The sequence below is a fragment of the Gouania willdenowi genome, chromosome 16, assembly GCF_900634775.1.
Source record: "Gouania willdenowi chromosome 16, fGouWil2.1, whole genome shotgun sequence".
NCBI lineage: Eukaryota > Metazoa > Chordata > Actinopteri > Blenniiformes > Gobiesocidae > Gouania > Gouania willdenowi.
In genome coordinates, this window is record NC_041059.1 from 6,299,725 (window position 1) to 6,316,229 (window position 16,505).

Below are 16,505 nucleotides of genomic sequence, written 5' to 3' on the forward strand. Positions count from 1 at the left end.
AGACAAGGGAGGCTGGCCCGACTGCCTGTTTGTTGATTTTTGCAAAAATTGATTTTCTATGTGTATTACAGTACGTTAAAAGAATGATTGGAACATGACTATTATTGAGGAAAGCTAGATTATGTTAAAGGAGCATTCTCTACCTTTAATAATGACAATTGATACTGAGGGATTTACATATGAAAGCTTTGATCTTGAGGAGGGTAATTATATAACTTTCCTTTGACAATACCCAATAAATGAAGACTGTTAAACCTGTCTATCAAACCTTTTTACAGTAATGTCTCAAACACTTCCTCTCCCTGAACGAAAAGATCTATTTATACATTAGAATTAAATCCCTGCCCTATTATACAAGCTGCATTCTGGGAATTCTGTCAAAAACAATGCCAAAGAATGTAAGGCAGTGGTTTATGACTGAAGGAGGATGCACGTTCGACATTTAAAACAACTTCGCAGTAAAATTTTGACTCAATTAGTCAAAGCTAAGCTGCGTTGTGTGCTTTGTTTGACTAAACTAAATGTGCTTCATAGCAACAGGCTGTTAAACTGAACTTTGGATTATTCATCCATCCAAACAGAACAGTTTTATTGTCTGTTCATCTTTACCAACCCACGTACTTATTGACCTCAGCTGAATATAGGTCACCCCTTATCTTTACCTCTTTGTTACGATTCTTTCTTTCCAACCAACAACCACAAATACTGTAGAAAGTTCAACAAAATTGTACAAAACAATGACCTGTTTTTGCATTTCTGTTGCATTAAAATCAAAGTGAATAAAAATTTTACAGTAAAATAATCCACAACAGACACAATAGGCATAGTTTATAGTCTTATATTAGACTGCAGATGAAACGTTTACATTACAACTTGTAAAGAGAGTCCTAGCATATGAAGAAAAGTGCAAGATTCATGTTATATAGAAACATGTTGCAATATATATACGTACACAATGTGTTCAAACATGACTCACCAAGTTATGGCTTTACAGCTGGGTTTGAAAGATTGATGAACGGCCTTACTGTCATCAGTGTGACGCAGACCGCACCATAAACCCTCCTTTTAATATGTTTAACACACACACACACACGCACACACGCACACACACACACACACACATACACACACACACACAGACAGACAGACAGACAGACAGACAGACACACACATCTCCCGTTTGAAAAAAATGTCTTCAATTTGTGTATGTGCAGATGGCTTTTATCGTTAACACTGAGAGGTTAAGGATTTTCAGTCTTATTACTTCATTTTCCCAAAAGAAGAACATCATCTAATACCTGTGTGTCAAACTCAAGCCCTGGGGGCCAAATCCGTCCCTTTAAAGCTCCCAATTCGGCCCGCGAGATGAAGTAGAAAAAAATGACAGCGAAAACATGACTCATTGTGTAAATCGCCAACTCAGTACCTCCAAATACACAAATTCAATGAAACTGCAGATTTTTTCCAGTGCATTTCCCATGCCAAAAATCTAAATAATGGCACTAATTTCTAACTTCAAATTGATGTAAGATTTTTCTAAAATCCTACAATTGTCCTGAAATTATTCCCAAAAATTTCCTCAAATTAAATTAAAATGCCTTGACGCCTTGCATACTTGACTTTAATTACTTTTACAGGTGTAAGTGCAAACTAGGGCACAGGAATGATAAAATAGCTTGTTTTACCACCTATAATCTGTGGCCCACTTGAGATTAAACTGGTCCGTATTTGGCCCCTGAACTAAAATGATTCCTGGTCTAATAGTTTGTTCAACATTGTCGTGATAAAAATGTGTTTATCTCTCCACAGTGGTGAGAGATAAAATGGTTTTATGGGCAGTGGTGGGCAAACGGTTAAGGAATCAAGCTTGTAACTGGAAATGGTTTTGTTTGAATCCAACATGGCCCATCAAAGCGGAATTAAGTGTTTACAATTTTTTAGAACTGAATAAACCAGCCATTTTATTCAGATTTAAGTTTAATTTGGAATTTAGTGTTTACAAGTTCAGTTTAAAGAGCATTTAACCTTTACTCTGAAATAAATAGGAACTAAAGCTCTCATGTAAACGTGGCTCTTGAGCAGGTCTTTTAACCCTAAATGCTCCCTGGGTGCTTCTGTCAGTCTGCCCCAGGGAAGCTGAGGCTACATTGCAGCTTACCACCACAGGTATGATTGACATGAATGACTGGTCTGACTGCATAATGGTTTCTGTACACGCTGTATGAATCCAAGTCATTATTATTATTATTATTATTAAAAAAGTAAAGTTTCTCACTGGACTGAAATGAAATCATCCATAAAAGTGACTTTTTCCAGAGTATTCCCGTTCTTCCCTATGACATTCCTTCATTCATATGATCACTCATATAAAAGTTAAAGTTAGATACAGATTCCAACATTTGACATTGTTTGGAATTCAAATAAGTCCAATGTTATGACAAACAATGTCTTTGAACAGTAAATGAAGCAAAATAAGTAAATTCAATCGTCAAATGTAAACACACTAATCAGTTCTTGATCTCCCTCCAATAGAAATGGTCTATATACTGTATAGTGTATATACAGTTGGCCACACCTGGTTTGTTTGTTTGCACTTGCATGAATTTTGATGTATTTAAATAATTACATATTACAGGACTTTAAAACGACAATCACAATTTTAGAAGCAGATCCTTATACAGTACCTCTATAAACCAATTCAATATACGGATAGTTCCCATATTACTACAGTTAACTTAACTTTAAAACACATGCATCAATATGTTCAACATGGCGAGACGGAACTTTGAGTTTGATGTCACAGATAAACAGATATGTACTCAATAATAATAATAATAATAATAATAATAACAATAATAATAATCATAATAAAATAACCAGACTGAAAATTAGATTAAAATATTTTGTATTCTTCAGAACGGATTATTTTGATTATCTAATAACTCATGGAGATGTAGAATTTTTAGAATCATGTAAACAATCCATTTTGTTAAATAAAAGTGTAAGCATGAATTCATATTACAAAAATACAGTGGATATTAAATTACATACGTTTATAGTCCTCGTCATTGCCATCACGTACATTCATTCCTGTACTTGTAGTTTCCAGTTTCCCAGTAAAATCTCTGTTACATCCTCCTCTTCCATGTTGCCTTCGTGTCCCCTGACTTCGTCCTCCATCCTGTCACCATTCCAAGCAAAAGGATAATTCAACGCCTCTGCAGGATCATGATGGACAGAAAGTGTCCAGTTTGGTTTATAGTCTGTTCCCAGTGAGCCGTTACCAAGCAGTCTGCTCTGAGGCTCCAGGTGCATGCTGGGAGAGTAAACTGTAGCTGGGAAATAATTGGTGTTGCAGAACAAATCTGTCGGGGTGTTGAATGTGCTGTCATCGCACCCGGAGTCCGAACACTCTGAGCTCTTGGAAGACGCAAACAAAGGCCCTCCATTTGAGTTTAGATGCTCTGATGAAAGAGGTTTCCTCTCTGCAGTTAATGATGACTCAGCATCACCTGTTCTGCCATGTGACTCAAAACCCAGTGACGGGAACACAAGATTCCCCTCGGTATCCCGAAACGTGTGCAAGATAATCTGATTGTCTGGATTGTTTTCCACAGTGGAACGATCAGGTACCGTTGACACATGTTGTGAGGTCGGTTTCAGACTCCTGCTATTATCATCCAGGGATTCGTCACTGACAGCCACTGGTGTATGGTTTGTTTCCATGTCTTCTTCAACCTGCTCAACCTCTTCATCCTTCTCCTCATCGGGGACATTATGAGCGACAGAGCTGTAGATTTCAGAGAACTGGGAACTCTTGTTCCCGGCATCTGGGGTTGGACTGGATGAACCAACCATGTCTTGCCAGGAGGGGCGGGGGATTTCCTGGGGGGAATAAGGTACAACCCCGGGAGAGGATGAAATAGGATTCACCAAGATCTTTGCGTAGACAGTTTTTTCACTTTCAGAGATCACCAGTTTAGAAATGACCAGATTGTTGTCTGGGAAACGTAGTATGTCTTGGTTTCCAGTACTTGCCACCTGTGTGAACAGATAAGACTTTTTTTTTAATTTGTTCTTGGCTGTCTTCAAACATACAGTACACAATACAATACAAAGAATGAACACACATTTTAACAACCAAAAATGGCATGTGCTGAAGCAGTAACTGCTTATCAGAGCCCATCCCCAAACAGCATCATATGAAACACAATAGAAACAACTCAATAACAGTGTTATTCATCACTTTATCAACTTATGTTTCAATAGGGGCAAAATATTTTGTTTTTTAAATAATTTTCATAACACTTTATATTAAGGTACACATATTCACCATTGATTAGTTGCTAATTAGTAACATATTGGCTTTTAATTAGTCATTATCAAGTACTTATTAATACATTATTCTACATGGCCTTATTATACTACATGACAGAATTCCACTTTATGTATTATTCTTAATGATCTCTTTTGTAATTTCATTAATGGATCTATATATGTTTTACATGTATTACCCCAGCTTTCTGAGCTATAGGCCAGGTAAGGCAATATAAGAGATGAATAAAGCAACTTCAGACAGTCTCTAATAAACTTTTTCTTCTGTGTAATGCCAATAGTTTTACATTACTTTCAGGTGCATGATCCAAATTATGTATAGAAACTACTTTCCAAGTAAAGCAAACAAACATTGGAGTTACCAGTGAATGCGGCGGTGTCTTTGGCTTTCCACCCTTCATATAGATACACGCACATACAGCCGGCAGCACTATAAGAACCGTCAGAACCACACCACCAAGGACAATCCAGGGCAGGAATATCGGAGGTTTGCCTGAAGAAGAATAGAAGAGTTATTGGCGCATTGTTCCTGTAAAAGTAGATGCCCTGGAGCGCTGAGAATTCTCTGTTCAGCAAACAAGTTTGTGCACGCTCTCGGGGAAAGTACACCTGCACAAATGTCTTGTAGGTGTGATAGGAACACAACAGTGCTAATAAGGAGCTGTAGATATTAAAGATAGCGATGCCAATAAAAACAAACTGAGAAAAAGTTGTTGGTAGGACGATCCCATCAGCTTTCGCCACATGTGTAGTCTGGAAAGACTGTTGGCCTCGGATGAAAAAAGTAAACAAGTAAAGTCCGTTACTTGGCTAGCTATAGTATACTTCCTGTTTACCGTAACGCTACATATTTTTACGGGATGCCGTGCCAAACTGGCATTGAAAAAATACTTTGTGTTTCCGTCAGATTGGTGTTTGTAAAGACTAACACTGAGCAGAGTTTAGTACTGTGAATGCAAAAGATTAGAAACTGTAGGGTTGGTCCACTTTGGTCCACTTTTATCCAAAGCAAAGTTAATACAGGAGCAGTTGTGGAAGGCTGGATTCAAACCTTTAAAACTCTGGTTAAAAGCCAGCTTCCTTAACCACTATTCCTCCACCGCAGAGTTGATCAACAGTGGATTATTTTCTGATACAGCACTGATGTGAAGCTGTACGGACAGCTGTGTGTAATCAAAATAATAACTGAGTTACTTTGTGAATGAATGAAGTAACAAGTAACGGTAACATTTTTTCAGTAACTAGCACAACACTGGAAATGTCATGGTACCATGATCAATCAGTTTGTTTTATTATTTATCATTTATTAATATTTCCTCAATTTAAAGCCAGACTCAAAACTCACCTATATACAATAACATTTCTCACCTGACCACCTCTGCCCTTGTAAAGTGACCTTGGGTGACCGGAAAGGCGCTGTTCCAAATAAACTGTATTATTATTACCTTAAACTTTAGTCATGTAAGAAATGCCCATATCAATAACGATACAGTAGGTCCAAATGTATGGGCAACCCCATTAAAAAAATAAAATAAAACAAATTTGATGAAATTAAATAAACTCAATGGGATTATTGAGGAACCAACCAGACATAACCGATTTTTCAAACTTTTGAAACTGATAGAGGAATTGGTTTATTGATGTGTATCCCCTCCTAAATGTAATGGAATCTTCCATTGCGTAAGGTCCATCTTTGGTTGAAATTGTGTCTTAATCTGTTGAGTACTTATGATGCAGTTCTGCTAAGAGACCAACAAAAACATGAATAAACGGAGGTGAAAATGAGTTGAGTTGAGTTCTAGCCAAACTGTCAATATCTTGTCATTCAGTACAAGACTCTACGACTTCTGAATTGGTAAGATGATAAGGGTGGAGGAAGCATTTGCTGAAACTAGAATATTTGATACCATTCTTTAAACTCTGACTTTTCCCAAAACGTGTAACTCAATAAACCACAAAACAGCCTTTTTTTTTTTTTAGCTGAGCAAGTTTTTAAAGTAAAGACACTTTTTCTCTTGTATATTTATCGGTGCACTTTGATACAATGCACGTAGCCTATTAAAGATGAAGAGAATCCTTAATATCAGCTTTCTGCAAGTATTTCAGGAATTCATAAGAAATCAAACCTCATAAAAATCAGTTTCATGTTAACAGAACACATATAACAACATAAATTGCTACATTGTCTTTACTTTATTTTGATGTTGCTTACCTGCAGGTATACTAGGCAGAGTGGCACAAAATTCTGCTTTTTCACTTTTGTGGTTCCATTGCACAGAGGGTCGGTAGACCACATAGCCACAATACGTCTGGTTACTCCTCAAGGCAATGTTAAACTGGCCACTTGTGTTGTTTCGGATTTCCTGGAAAAAAAAAAGAAGAATTTGTGTCAAAAAGAAGTTTAAATTAGTTTAGTTTCATTCAGGAGCATCAATGAGAATAATAAAGCCCTAAACAAGATAAGGCTATTGTTGGTGTTTTTTTCAAGAAGCAAATTTATAAGAAGACTTAAAGACATTGTCACTCACATGTGCTGCCCACTTTGGTTTCGTGATTTTTAAGTTGTAATCAAACACAACTTTGGGGAATCCGACTTTTAAGATGTCTGCAATAGAGACTCCATTTGGCCCCAGAGGCAAAGTGACTTTAACATGTAGATGCGTCGCTGTTGTATGGATCGTTAAGTTTGGGGAACTAAAATGAGCTAAAAAACAGAAAACAGAAATAATTGATTAATACATGTCAGAATTAAATAAGTATGGCTTTGAAATGTTGTGTAAGATTCAGGGTTTGGGTCAATTACAAATGCGTAATTGATCATTACAATTGCATTTGTAATTTAAAAAATCTGTTGCTATTGTAATTGTAATTAAATTGCAATTGATTTTAGATAATTGACTTTGTAATTGTAATTGCCATGAAAATTCTATAAACATTGTCATTTTTAATTTAACGCAAAACTGGGGAACCATGTTACAGTTCTATGTACAGTTCTACACATATGTAGTTCACAATGATTAAAATATGTTTCATATGAAGCTTCCCCACATTTAAAAAATAAAAAAAATCGAGGGGTATACTGACACAAAAATTAAGACGCATAACAAGGTAACCAATAGAAATGAAAGAAATTAGAAGATAGATATTTGTTTTTAGTGTATTTTACAGCTGATTTAGGACCAGTTATCATAAGAGATGCTAACAGAAAGCTAACACAAGAGGAAGGTTGACTTTTATTAGGTTATTTCTTACTCAATAATTGTAATTAATTGTAATTGAACTTTTGTAATTGAGAATGTAATTGTAATTGACTTTATGAAGTTAAAATATAATAGTAATTTGTAATTGAAAAAAATTCTGGTCACTAATCATAATTGAATTGTAATTGAAGATGGGTAATGGAAAACGTCATTGTAACTGAAAAATGTAATTGACCCCAACCCTGGCGAGATTTAATACTTACTTTCTGTCAAAGGATAAAATTTTTTGGTGAAGCCAAGTGGGCGTCCATTAGCGTAAACATGAGCGTAGTAGCGAACATCGTGAAGTGTTGGGGTGAATGCAGTGAGGTCACAGGATAAAGCTGTGATATTCTGACACTCCTTCACAGAATGTAGTTCTTCAGCGTGCCTGAAGAATGAAATCAGAGGGTGAGTCATGCTTGTTTGAATGTCCAACAACCAAACATTTTGACTTATCCTCTCGTAACTTCTGCATCCTTGAGCTTGGACTACAAAATAAAAGCAAGAAATAAAAATGGCGGATTGCTCGAAGTGTTGGACCTGGAGTTGATGTACTAATTTGGCAGTTCCGCTGCAAATACTGTGATGTAATAGTTCAAAAAACGTAATAGAGAATAGAAAAATCAAAACAGATTGAAAAATATGAGCAAAACAGAATATAAAGAGATCTACGGAGCACCTAAAGAGACTTATTTGATTTTTTCTGTACTTCTAAGCACTCTAAATATACAACAAAATGCATTTAAGGGCTAAAAAAGTGGATTTAGCATGATATGTCCCCTTAAAGTGGGGCACAGATTTTAAGTTTGTACTTTACACGATGTGTAAATTGTACATAAAGTACCGGTATGTAAAAACATCCAGGAAATAAGTCTCTTTTAAATGTCATTGATTTTGTGGCCAATTTTTACAAAATTGTGTGATATAATTTCATAAAAATTGAGTTCTTTGAAATTTAAAAAGACTGTAGTCACGTGTAAAAAGCATGGGAAAATTGCTTCATTGAGTTTCTTTGAATTTGTGTATTTAGATATCTGAGCGGATTTATCTACAACTGATTTATTTGGTCATTTGGACAATAATGTATGTTTTTTTTCTGTCTTTTTAACTTTCTCCTGTGGGCCAAATTTTATAGTCTAAAGCAGTGTTTCTCAAATGGGGGCACGCACAACAGGGGGTACTTCAGAGAGAGAGAGAGAGAGGGAGAGTGGAAAATTGTTGTAGTCGCACAAAGGGGGTACTTGGATTCAGAAATAAGAAAAAGGGGGTACTTGAGCCAAAAAGGTTGGAGAACCACTGGTCTCAAGGACCGGGTTTGGCCCCCGTGCCTTGAGTTTGACATATGTGCCTTAAAATGTAATTGAAAGAATTGAAGGAATGAAGGAACTTGTTTTGTGGATTATGTTGTTTTCTCTTCTTCAGTAATTCAGCTTTTATAACACACCACCAAAATGCAAACACGCAAAAGTCAAAGAGGTAATGTTAGAAATGCAAACTTAATAGTTAGCTTTGTACCAAACCTTCGACTAAGCAAATATTCTTCCAAACCTTTTACTTGCAACATTAATGTTTGCACAAATGCAAAATGGAGGTAAATGGGCTCTTTAATAAAAATCACAGCTGTTCAGCAACACTTCATTGCTCACTTTCTGTGTTAATTAAAGAGAGACTGTCACTAAACTAAGGCTGTATTCAAAATGACATACTATGCACTACAAACTCATTAAGTATATACTGTCTACCAAGACTACTATATACTATTAGAATATTTAGGATGATGACCGTTCTCACTGAAGTATACTTCCAAGTTTCCCAAGATGCATTTCAAATAGACAACGACAAAAACCCAAAGCACACTGAGGCTAAATATCTCTGTTGATTCTCCACCTTTGAAAGTTCTGAAAACATTTTAAGTAAGAAAGTGACCAAGTAGAATATCAACATGTTCTCATTTGATCCATAAAACTTGCATATACACATTTCATGCTGTCATTTCGGAGATTTTTGGAGCCCCGCCATTATGGTACTTATAAAACTTCCCATTAACTTCAAAACAAGAGCTCTATTTACAGGTGTTAATAAACTAATGGAAGATGTTTGATTTTTAGCTTCAAGTCGGTCCCACGACGATTTTAGGTTCCACTCGCAATGCATCATGGGACGGTTGAGTATGACTAGTTTGCTGACCGTGCATACTGAAAAAATGTCCCGATATAGAATAGATCCAGGTATTTCATGCTTACTCAATCTTTCCATACTAAATACACCCAAATTCAAGATTCAAGGTGTTTATTATCATGTTTCCCTGTACAATGAAATTCTTACTTTGCTGTCCACACTTAATGCCACAAAGAAAAAAAACAAACACATTTCAAGCGAAGAACAAAACTAAAACAAAGAAAAGTATATTAACAATAATTATAATCATTTAAAAAGTAATAAAGGTATATATATATATATATATATATATATATATATATATATATATATATATATATATATATATATATATATATATGTACAAGGTAGGAAAGATAGGAAAAAGTAATATACAAAGTGTCATTATTAGTCATTATCAAAGTCAAAGTCAAAGTCAAAGTCAGCTTTATTGTCAATTCCTTTACATGCACAAACATACAAGGGAATCGAGAAGACGTTTCTCACTTCCCACGGTGAACAGATAAAGTGCTCAGGCACAAAAGAAAAGACATTCCTATACTTAAGGTAGACATACAATTTTTACAACAGATAAAACATTTACTAATACCAAATACTAAAACTAATACTAATATATAAATATATAAATACTAAATACTAATATATAATTAACCCCAAATGGGTTAAGTGGATTTTTCTTTATCTCATTTGATGCTGGAAATCAGTCAAGTGATTCTCGACAACACCACCAGGGAGAAAAGTCAACAGGAAGTTATTGACATTTGTCTGAGAACTTCCATCAGGCGTAATTAGACTAGATAAGTGGCTAACGTGTTTGGGTTCCTGTGAGCTGAATGCAGAAAGAGAAAAGTAAAGACTTAGACTGCTACATTTCATTTAGGCAACAGTACATGAGTCAGAGTCATCTGAAACTATAGAAAGTCCTTTATCTCACATGGTTATTAAAAGTGCTTTACACTATTAGTCACTATTTAGACACATAATAGAGTTTCCATGCATTTCGCCATTTTATTGTTTGGCATGTGACTTTTCCATCTGTGATCTGTTCCCTGGTCTCCGCACTGTTTCTTTTCTCTCCTATTGACCCTGATCCTAAAGTGACCTTAAGGCTCTTTAGAACTAGGCTAATTACAAAACTGCTGCCTTAAATTAGTTGCAAAACCTCAACCTGTCAGCAGAGGTGAAAATAATGAATTACAAGTACTCACAATACTGTTGCTTTATGGGTACTTTATGGAGTATATTTCTAAATCAGTAATTTTACTTCCGGGTGGATCATCAAGACCAAGGTCTGGCACAAAGAGAGGAAGCAACAAATGTTTACCGTGAACCTAAAGGTGGTAAAAATCCCATTTGTCAAAGAACTGGAGCCGGAATCAGAACCCTTATGACATACAGCTGCAGTTACAAAAAGAAACCAGTCTGGTACCAAGGAACTTCTATGTTTCCAAAGTCAATATAACACTCTAACTACTGTAATTCTGTGCTGGTTGGGTTTAATTGTGAAAACGTGTTCAAGCATGCCAACACTCAAATTTAGGTGAGAAAAGTCTATTACATATGGCTGGAGAAAGACGCACCAGCAGCCACTGATAATAAGCCCTATTCAGTGTATATCTGACATGCAACTTCTCATCCTTTGGCTCTAGGTTTGTCTCTACAATATTCTACAACTTAGCACAAAACTACATTTTTTTGTTTATTGGTATTTAATGTCATGTTCTGTATTGTATCACACACTTTCTGCCGTGCATATATTGTCAAACTAGGAACCTACTGTATACCGCCCAAAATAGGGGAAAAGATCATTTATAATCCTTGGCAAAGTCCAAGTTTGACATTATTGCTGCAAATGCTGAGATGGTTTAGAGCTTAGAACCAAACCCATGGGAGGGAATAATTCAACGCATCTTATTGTCTGCCATCAACTGTCATTTACTGTATGTTGCCGTGCGGCATGCAGAAAGTTATCAACTTAATCTGGATCAAATGGCAAGACACATTTATGTGGATAAAGTATGTCATGCACAAGGCAATTCAATGTGCAACAATAAAAGTGCAAATGTAGTTCATTTCTAAATGACTTTTCAGAAAATTAATTGTTAGAATCCAAAAAAATTATTAAAATGCTGTTTTTTTTGCCATATTTGGCTGCTTGGCTTAGAAAACAGTAAACAATAAATGTTATGAGATAGTGGTTGCAAAGGCAATGCTGTGTCTGAAAACAATTTGTTAATAAAGTAGAAAGGTGGTTTGTAGAGGTTAACCGCATAAATATAACATTTTTTTTTTTTTTTTTTTAAATGTTCAGAATTCTTTTTTTTATTCCTAAGAGGAATTGTGAGCTTATTTCTCCTGTCTGACTCTTTCCTTATTCCCATATGGACACTGTAAAGTGAGCAGAAGTCAAAGCATTTTTCTTTAATCCATCATTTGTTGTTTTTTTATTACCTTCGGTAGTGGACAGTGTAGTGAAAATTCTCGCTAGGAGAAGCCTTGTTCAGAGGATCCCAGTGAAGCACGTTGAAAAAGTTCTTTGAAACAAAATAAACTTTGCCTTTGCTGGTGGAAACACAGGCTGTAAAAACAACAGAGATACATGATTCATCACCTGTCCAAATAAAAAATCCTTTATTGTTTTGAAAACTAGTGAAAATCACAGTGTTATTGTAATATACAGGACCTAAAAACTGTCTGTCATCCAGGTTGTTTTGATTCTGAATGCAGAAGTAAGCTACCCACTGCTTTAGATGTTTTTTTTTTAGTTTTGAAACTAACCAGATGGGGATGATTTCAGATGCACTTTGTTGTCTCAGGTCACTTAGAGTTCACTTGTTGATGCATTACTCTTATAAGACATTTATTACATTTTCTCTTGGTTAAATATTAGAAATAAATGACATTTTTTATTGGCAAGAGTGTACGAGACAAGATTTAAAAGCATAAAATGACAGAAAAACATCAACAGAAATGCACAAAAGGACAACAAAAATACATAAAATGACAGAAAAATAAACCGAACAACCACACAAAACGACTCCAAAAACAAACTAAAGAAGAAGAACAATACACAGGATGAGTGAAAAATACACAAAATGACACCAAAGACAAACCAAACCAGCGCAAACCTCCACCAAGTTAAGAGCTACTGTATCTACAGTGCCTTCTGGATGCCTTCTTCCATTTGACATTGTCTACCAGAACACCAAATTTAATTCAAATCCCTCCAGAAATTTTTGAGATATAATGCTAACAAACATTCACATGAGTGGACAGACGGATGGATGGACAAACACCAGTAAAAACATCAAAAATACACACATTTTTTAATCTTCTCTGTATTAATGCTGACATTAATGTTGATATTGTGTCCATTGAATCAAATAATCACAGTTTTATTGCCCTTGCTTTGATAAAAGTTGCCCATCTTTGGTATTGACAAAGATTGGTGTTAACAAGCCTTTTACATTTCTAATGTCCATGTTATCTTAAGTGACTGGTAAGAGGAACAATACCGAATTACAGTATATTGATATAATTCCTAATGTTAAAATGTATATACAAACCATGCAGTGGTTTTAACTCTTAAAATTTATCATCCAAGTTATGAAAGACTTCTTGAATCATTTTGAAAAACAACTTTTGTCGAACATGAGTCAGATCTAGTATTTACTCAAGACAAAATGTTTGTGTTATTGTCTGTCTTGATTCTGATCAGTAATCCAAACCACATTCTGACAAAAAGGAGCTGTTTTTGTGTTTTTACTCACCATAGCAGAACAGAAGAAGAATCATAATGTTCATCGACCACATTCTCATCAGGTCTGGGGCAAATCTCACATACTACCGATAAGACCGTACCTGCCTTCCTTTTGAAAATACGCTCTGTAAAATCTACATCCCATAAAACGATAGAACATTAATGGTATCCGACTAACAAAAATAAATCGCATGTAAAGTGTTGGAAATTTCCAGCCATCTCTTGTGATTCGGGGGAAAGGAGTGGCTGTCCTCAGGTGAGCAGGTGTACTTTGGCCTATGTTCACATTTTGTTCCTGTTTTACTACTTTATGAATGTTGCCACACACTCCCTTCAATCTCAATTTCCCTCTCACTCCCTATGTATGTTCTATTCTCTCTCTCTGTCTCTCTCTCTCTCTCTCTCTCTGTCTCTCTCTCTCTCTCTCTCTCTCTCCTAGTCTTTCAGGTTTTTTCAGGGACCGGCAGCGTACTGGAAATGATCCTTACGGGAATCCAGCAAAACCAAAAGTAAAAAGGCAACAGTCACGTTTACTGAATGTGTGAAGGCGTGTAACTCGAGCAGACAAGCACACACACAGTTATTTAATACAGTCAATCATACAAGCAGCCAAAATACAGCACTAAGCCTTGGTAACCTGACCATTAGGTCACCTTAATACTGGAATAATTATGAAAGGTTACATTACTTAATTTTGAAGCTGCTTGACCTAATAAATAACATTTACAATACGTTACCTGTACTGTATGTCATCCAAAAGTAATCCTCTGATTTACTCACAAACAAATCAAGTCAAAGGTTGAAATTACTTCTCTACTCCATCATAAGCAATAGATTTGTTGCGTGACTTAAACTTCGGAATATTTTGGTGCAATGTATTGTGGGATTGGGAATCTCCGAGAAGATTACAAACCCTAACCCTTCTTTAAGAGGTATTGTTTCTTCATTCTTACTGTGTGACTTGTTATGTGTCTTTGCTAGAAAAGGAAGACATTGATTGACACCATTTATGGTTTTATCTAGTTTTTCTGAATATTACTGTAGGGGAGCCAGTCCTGTTTCTTGCTGTTGCTACATTAATTCACTTTGAAGGTTTCTTTGTGAGCAGGAAGTCCTTTGATGTTGTTGGACACTAACTAAGATGGTGTAATGTGCTTCTGTAGATTCTTCAACTCATCATCAAGATACTATCATTTAGCCTGACCCTGCAAAGTTTGTATTTTATCCATCGCAAGCAATAGATTTGTTGACAAATGGTCATGTGACTTTAACTTTGGAATATTTTAGTGCATTGCATTATGGGATTGGGAATCTCCGAGAAAACTACAAAGCAGAAAAGTTAAGAGGTATTTTTACTTCATTCTTACCACGACGTCTTGTGTTTCTTTGCTTGACAAGGAAGACAGTGATTGACACCAGTTTTGTTTTGCTCTTTCTTTTATTTGATTTTTGTGAAGGATAATGCTGTAGGGGAACCATTCCTGTTTCTCACTGTTCCTACATTAATTCACTTTCAAGGTTTCTCTGTGAGCAGGAAGTCCTTTGATGTGTAATGTGCTTCTGTAGATTCTTAGACCTCAAGGCCATCGTCAAGGTACTATTGTTTACCCTGAACCTGCAAAGTTTGTATTTTATCCCTCATAAGCAATAGATTTGTTGACAAATAACCATGTGACTTAAACTTTGAAATATTTTGGTGCATTGCATTATGGGATTGGGAATCCCCGAGAAAATTACAAAGCGGAAAATTTTCTTTAAGAGGGATTTTTACTTCATTCTTACCATGACTTCTTGTGTTTCTTTGCTTGACAAGGAAGACAGTGATTGACACCAGTTTTGTTTTGGTTTACCCAGTTTGTCTCCTTTGGTGCCTTTCTTTCGTATGAAAGGCGTTCAGTCCAAATTCGGCCGTTTTTGGGTTTTTCCGCTGTTTTGGTAAGAAATTTAAATCTGTGAAAACACCATAAATGTTACTTTGGCCGTGTTTTGGGGGGTACAGCGGCATCGGTAGTGGACTGGAGCAACTTTTGGATGAAATACAGGTACATTTAAAAATGTCAGTTATCAGGTCAAGCAGTTTTAAGGATGGAGAAGCTGATTCCATAAGATGAAATCTTTGCCCTTTCTGAGCAGAGTACATATTCTTATGTTTTTTATCTTAAACCCAGCCAAGTCTGTTAACAGCAAAACAATCAAATAAAAGATGAACAATATGGAAGGTAAAATACTTAATTTGCAAGTTAAAAAAGTGTGCCTCAAAACAACATGAGAAGAAAAACATTGCAAAATATGAAAGTATATTTAATAAATACCACAGGTATTTTCATTATTTATGAATGAAAGACAACTTTTTTTTAAAATCTTGATATAGTGTTTTTACTTTGTGTAATTCCCATTAATGACAACCTTTAACCTGTAAAATACTGTACTATTGTCCTCAAATGGTTCAGTAATCCAATGAAACTGATCAAAATGTGGTCTAGCGTTTGAACAAAGGTAATTAGTTTGATATAATTGTTTCTTTACCCCTTTTTTGTTTTTGTTTTTTATCCTTTTTGCTTGTTTTTTTTAAGATTTTTGAACAGACCATTTATTGTGGTTAAAATTAGAAATTTTCACAATAAATATTTTTTTCATCACTCTTTTTTAGATTTGGAAAAAGTTTCAGATGCATTTCAATGAATAAAATGTGGAATAAAATCCAGATTTAAAAAAAAGAAAAGAAAAATGATATAAAACATCCCAGATGCTTTTTTATTCTTATTCTTTAATCTTATTTTTCTGAAGGAGAATACTGTAAGGAAACCATTCCTGTTTCTCGCTGTTGCTACATTAATTCACTTTGAAGGTTTCCCTGTGAGCTGAAGTCCTTTGATGTTATTGGACACAAACTAGGATGGTGTAATGTGTGTCTTGGACTTCAAGGCCATCGTCAAGGTACTATCGTTGGGTCTGATCCTGCAAATCCAACCACTGACCACCCTCGTTGA

The 16,505-nt window shown here is 35.5% G+C and overlaps 1 protein-coding gene across 1 annotated transcript; it reads right to left on the bottom strand.

Moving 5' to 3' along the window:
• Positions 1 to 822: 822 nt before the first annotated feature.
• On the bottom strand, positions 823 to 13,815 carry ifnlr1 (interferon lambda receptor 1). Its single transcript, XM_028469661.1, has 7 exons — positions 13,526 to 13,815; positions 12,207 to 12,333; positions 7,799 to 7,965; positions 6,864 to 7,039; positions 6,548 to 6,698; positions 4,698 to 4,828; positions 823 to 4,041 (listed from the first exon to the last, which is right to left on the bottom strand). The coding sequence occupies exons 1-7, from the start codon at positions 13,572 to 13,574 to the stop codon at positions 3,085 to 3,087; spliced, it is 1,758 nt and encodes a 585-aa protein (XP_028325462.1). The 5' UTR covers positions 13,575 to 13,815; the 3' UTR covers positions 823 to 3,084.
• Positions 13,816 to 16,505: the final 2,690 nt, after the last annotated feature.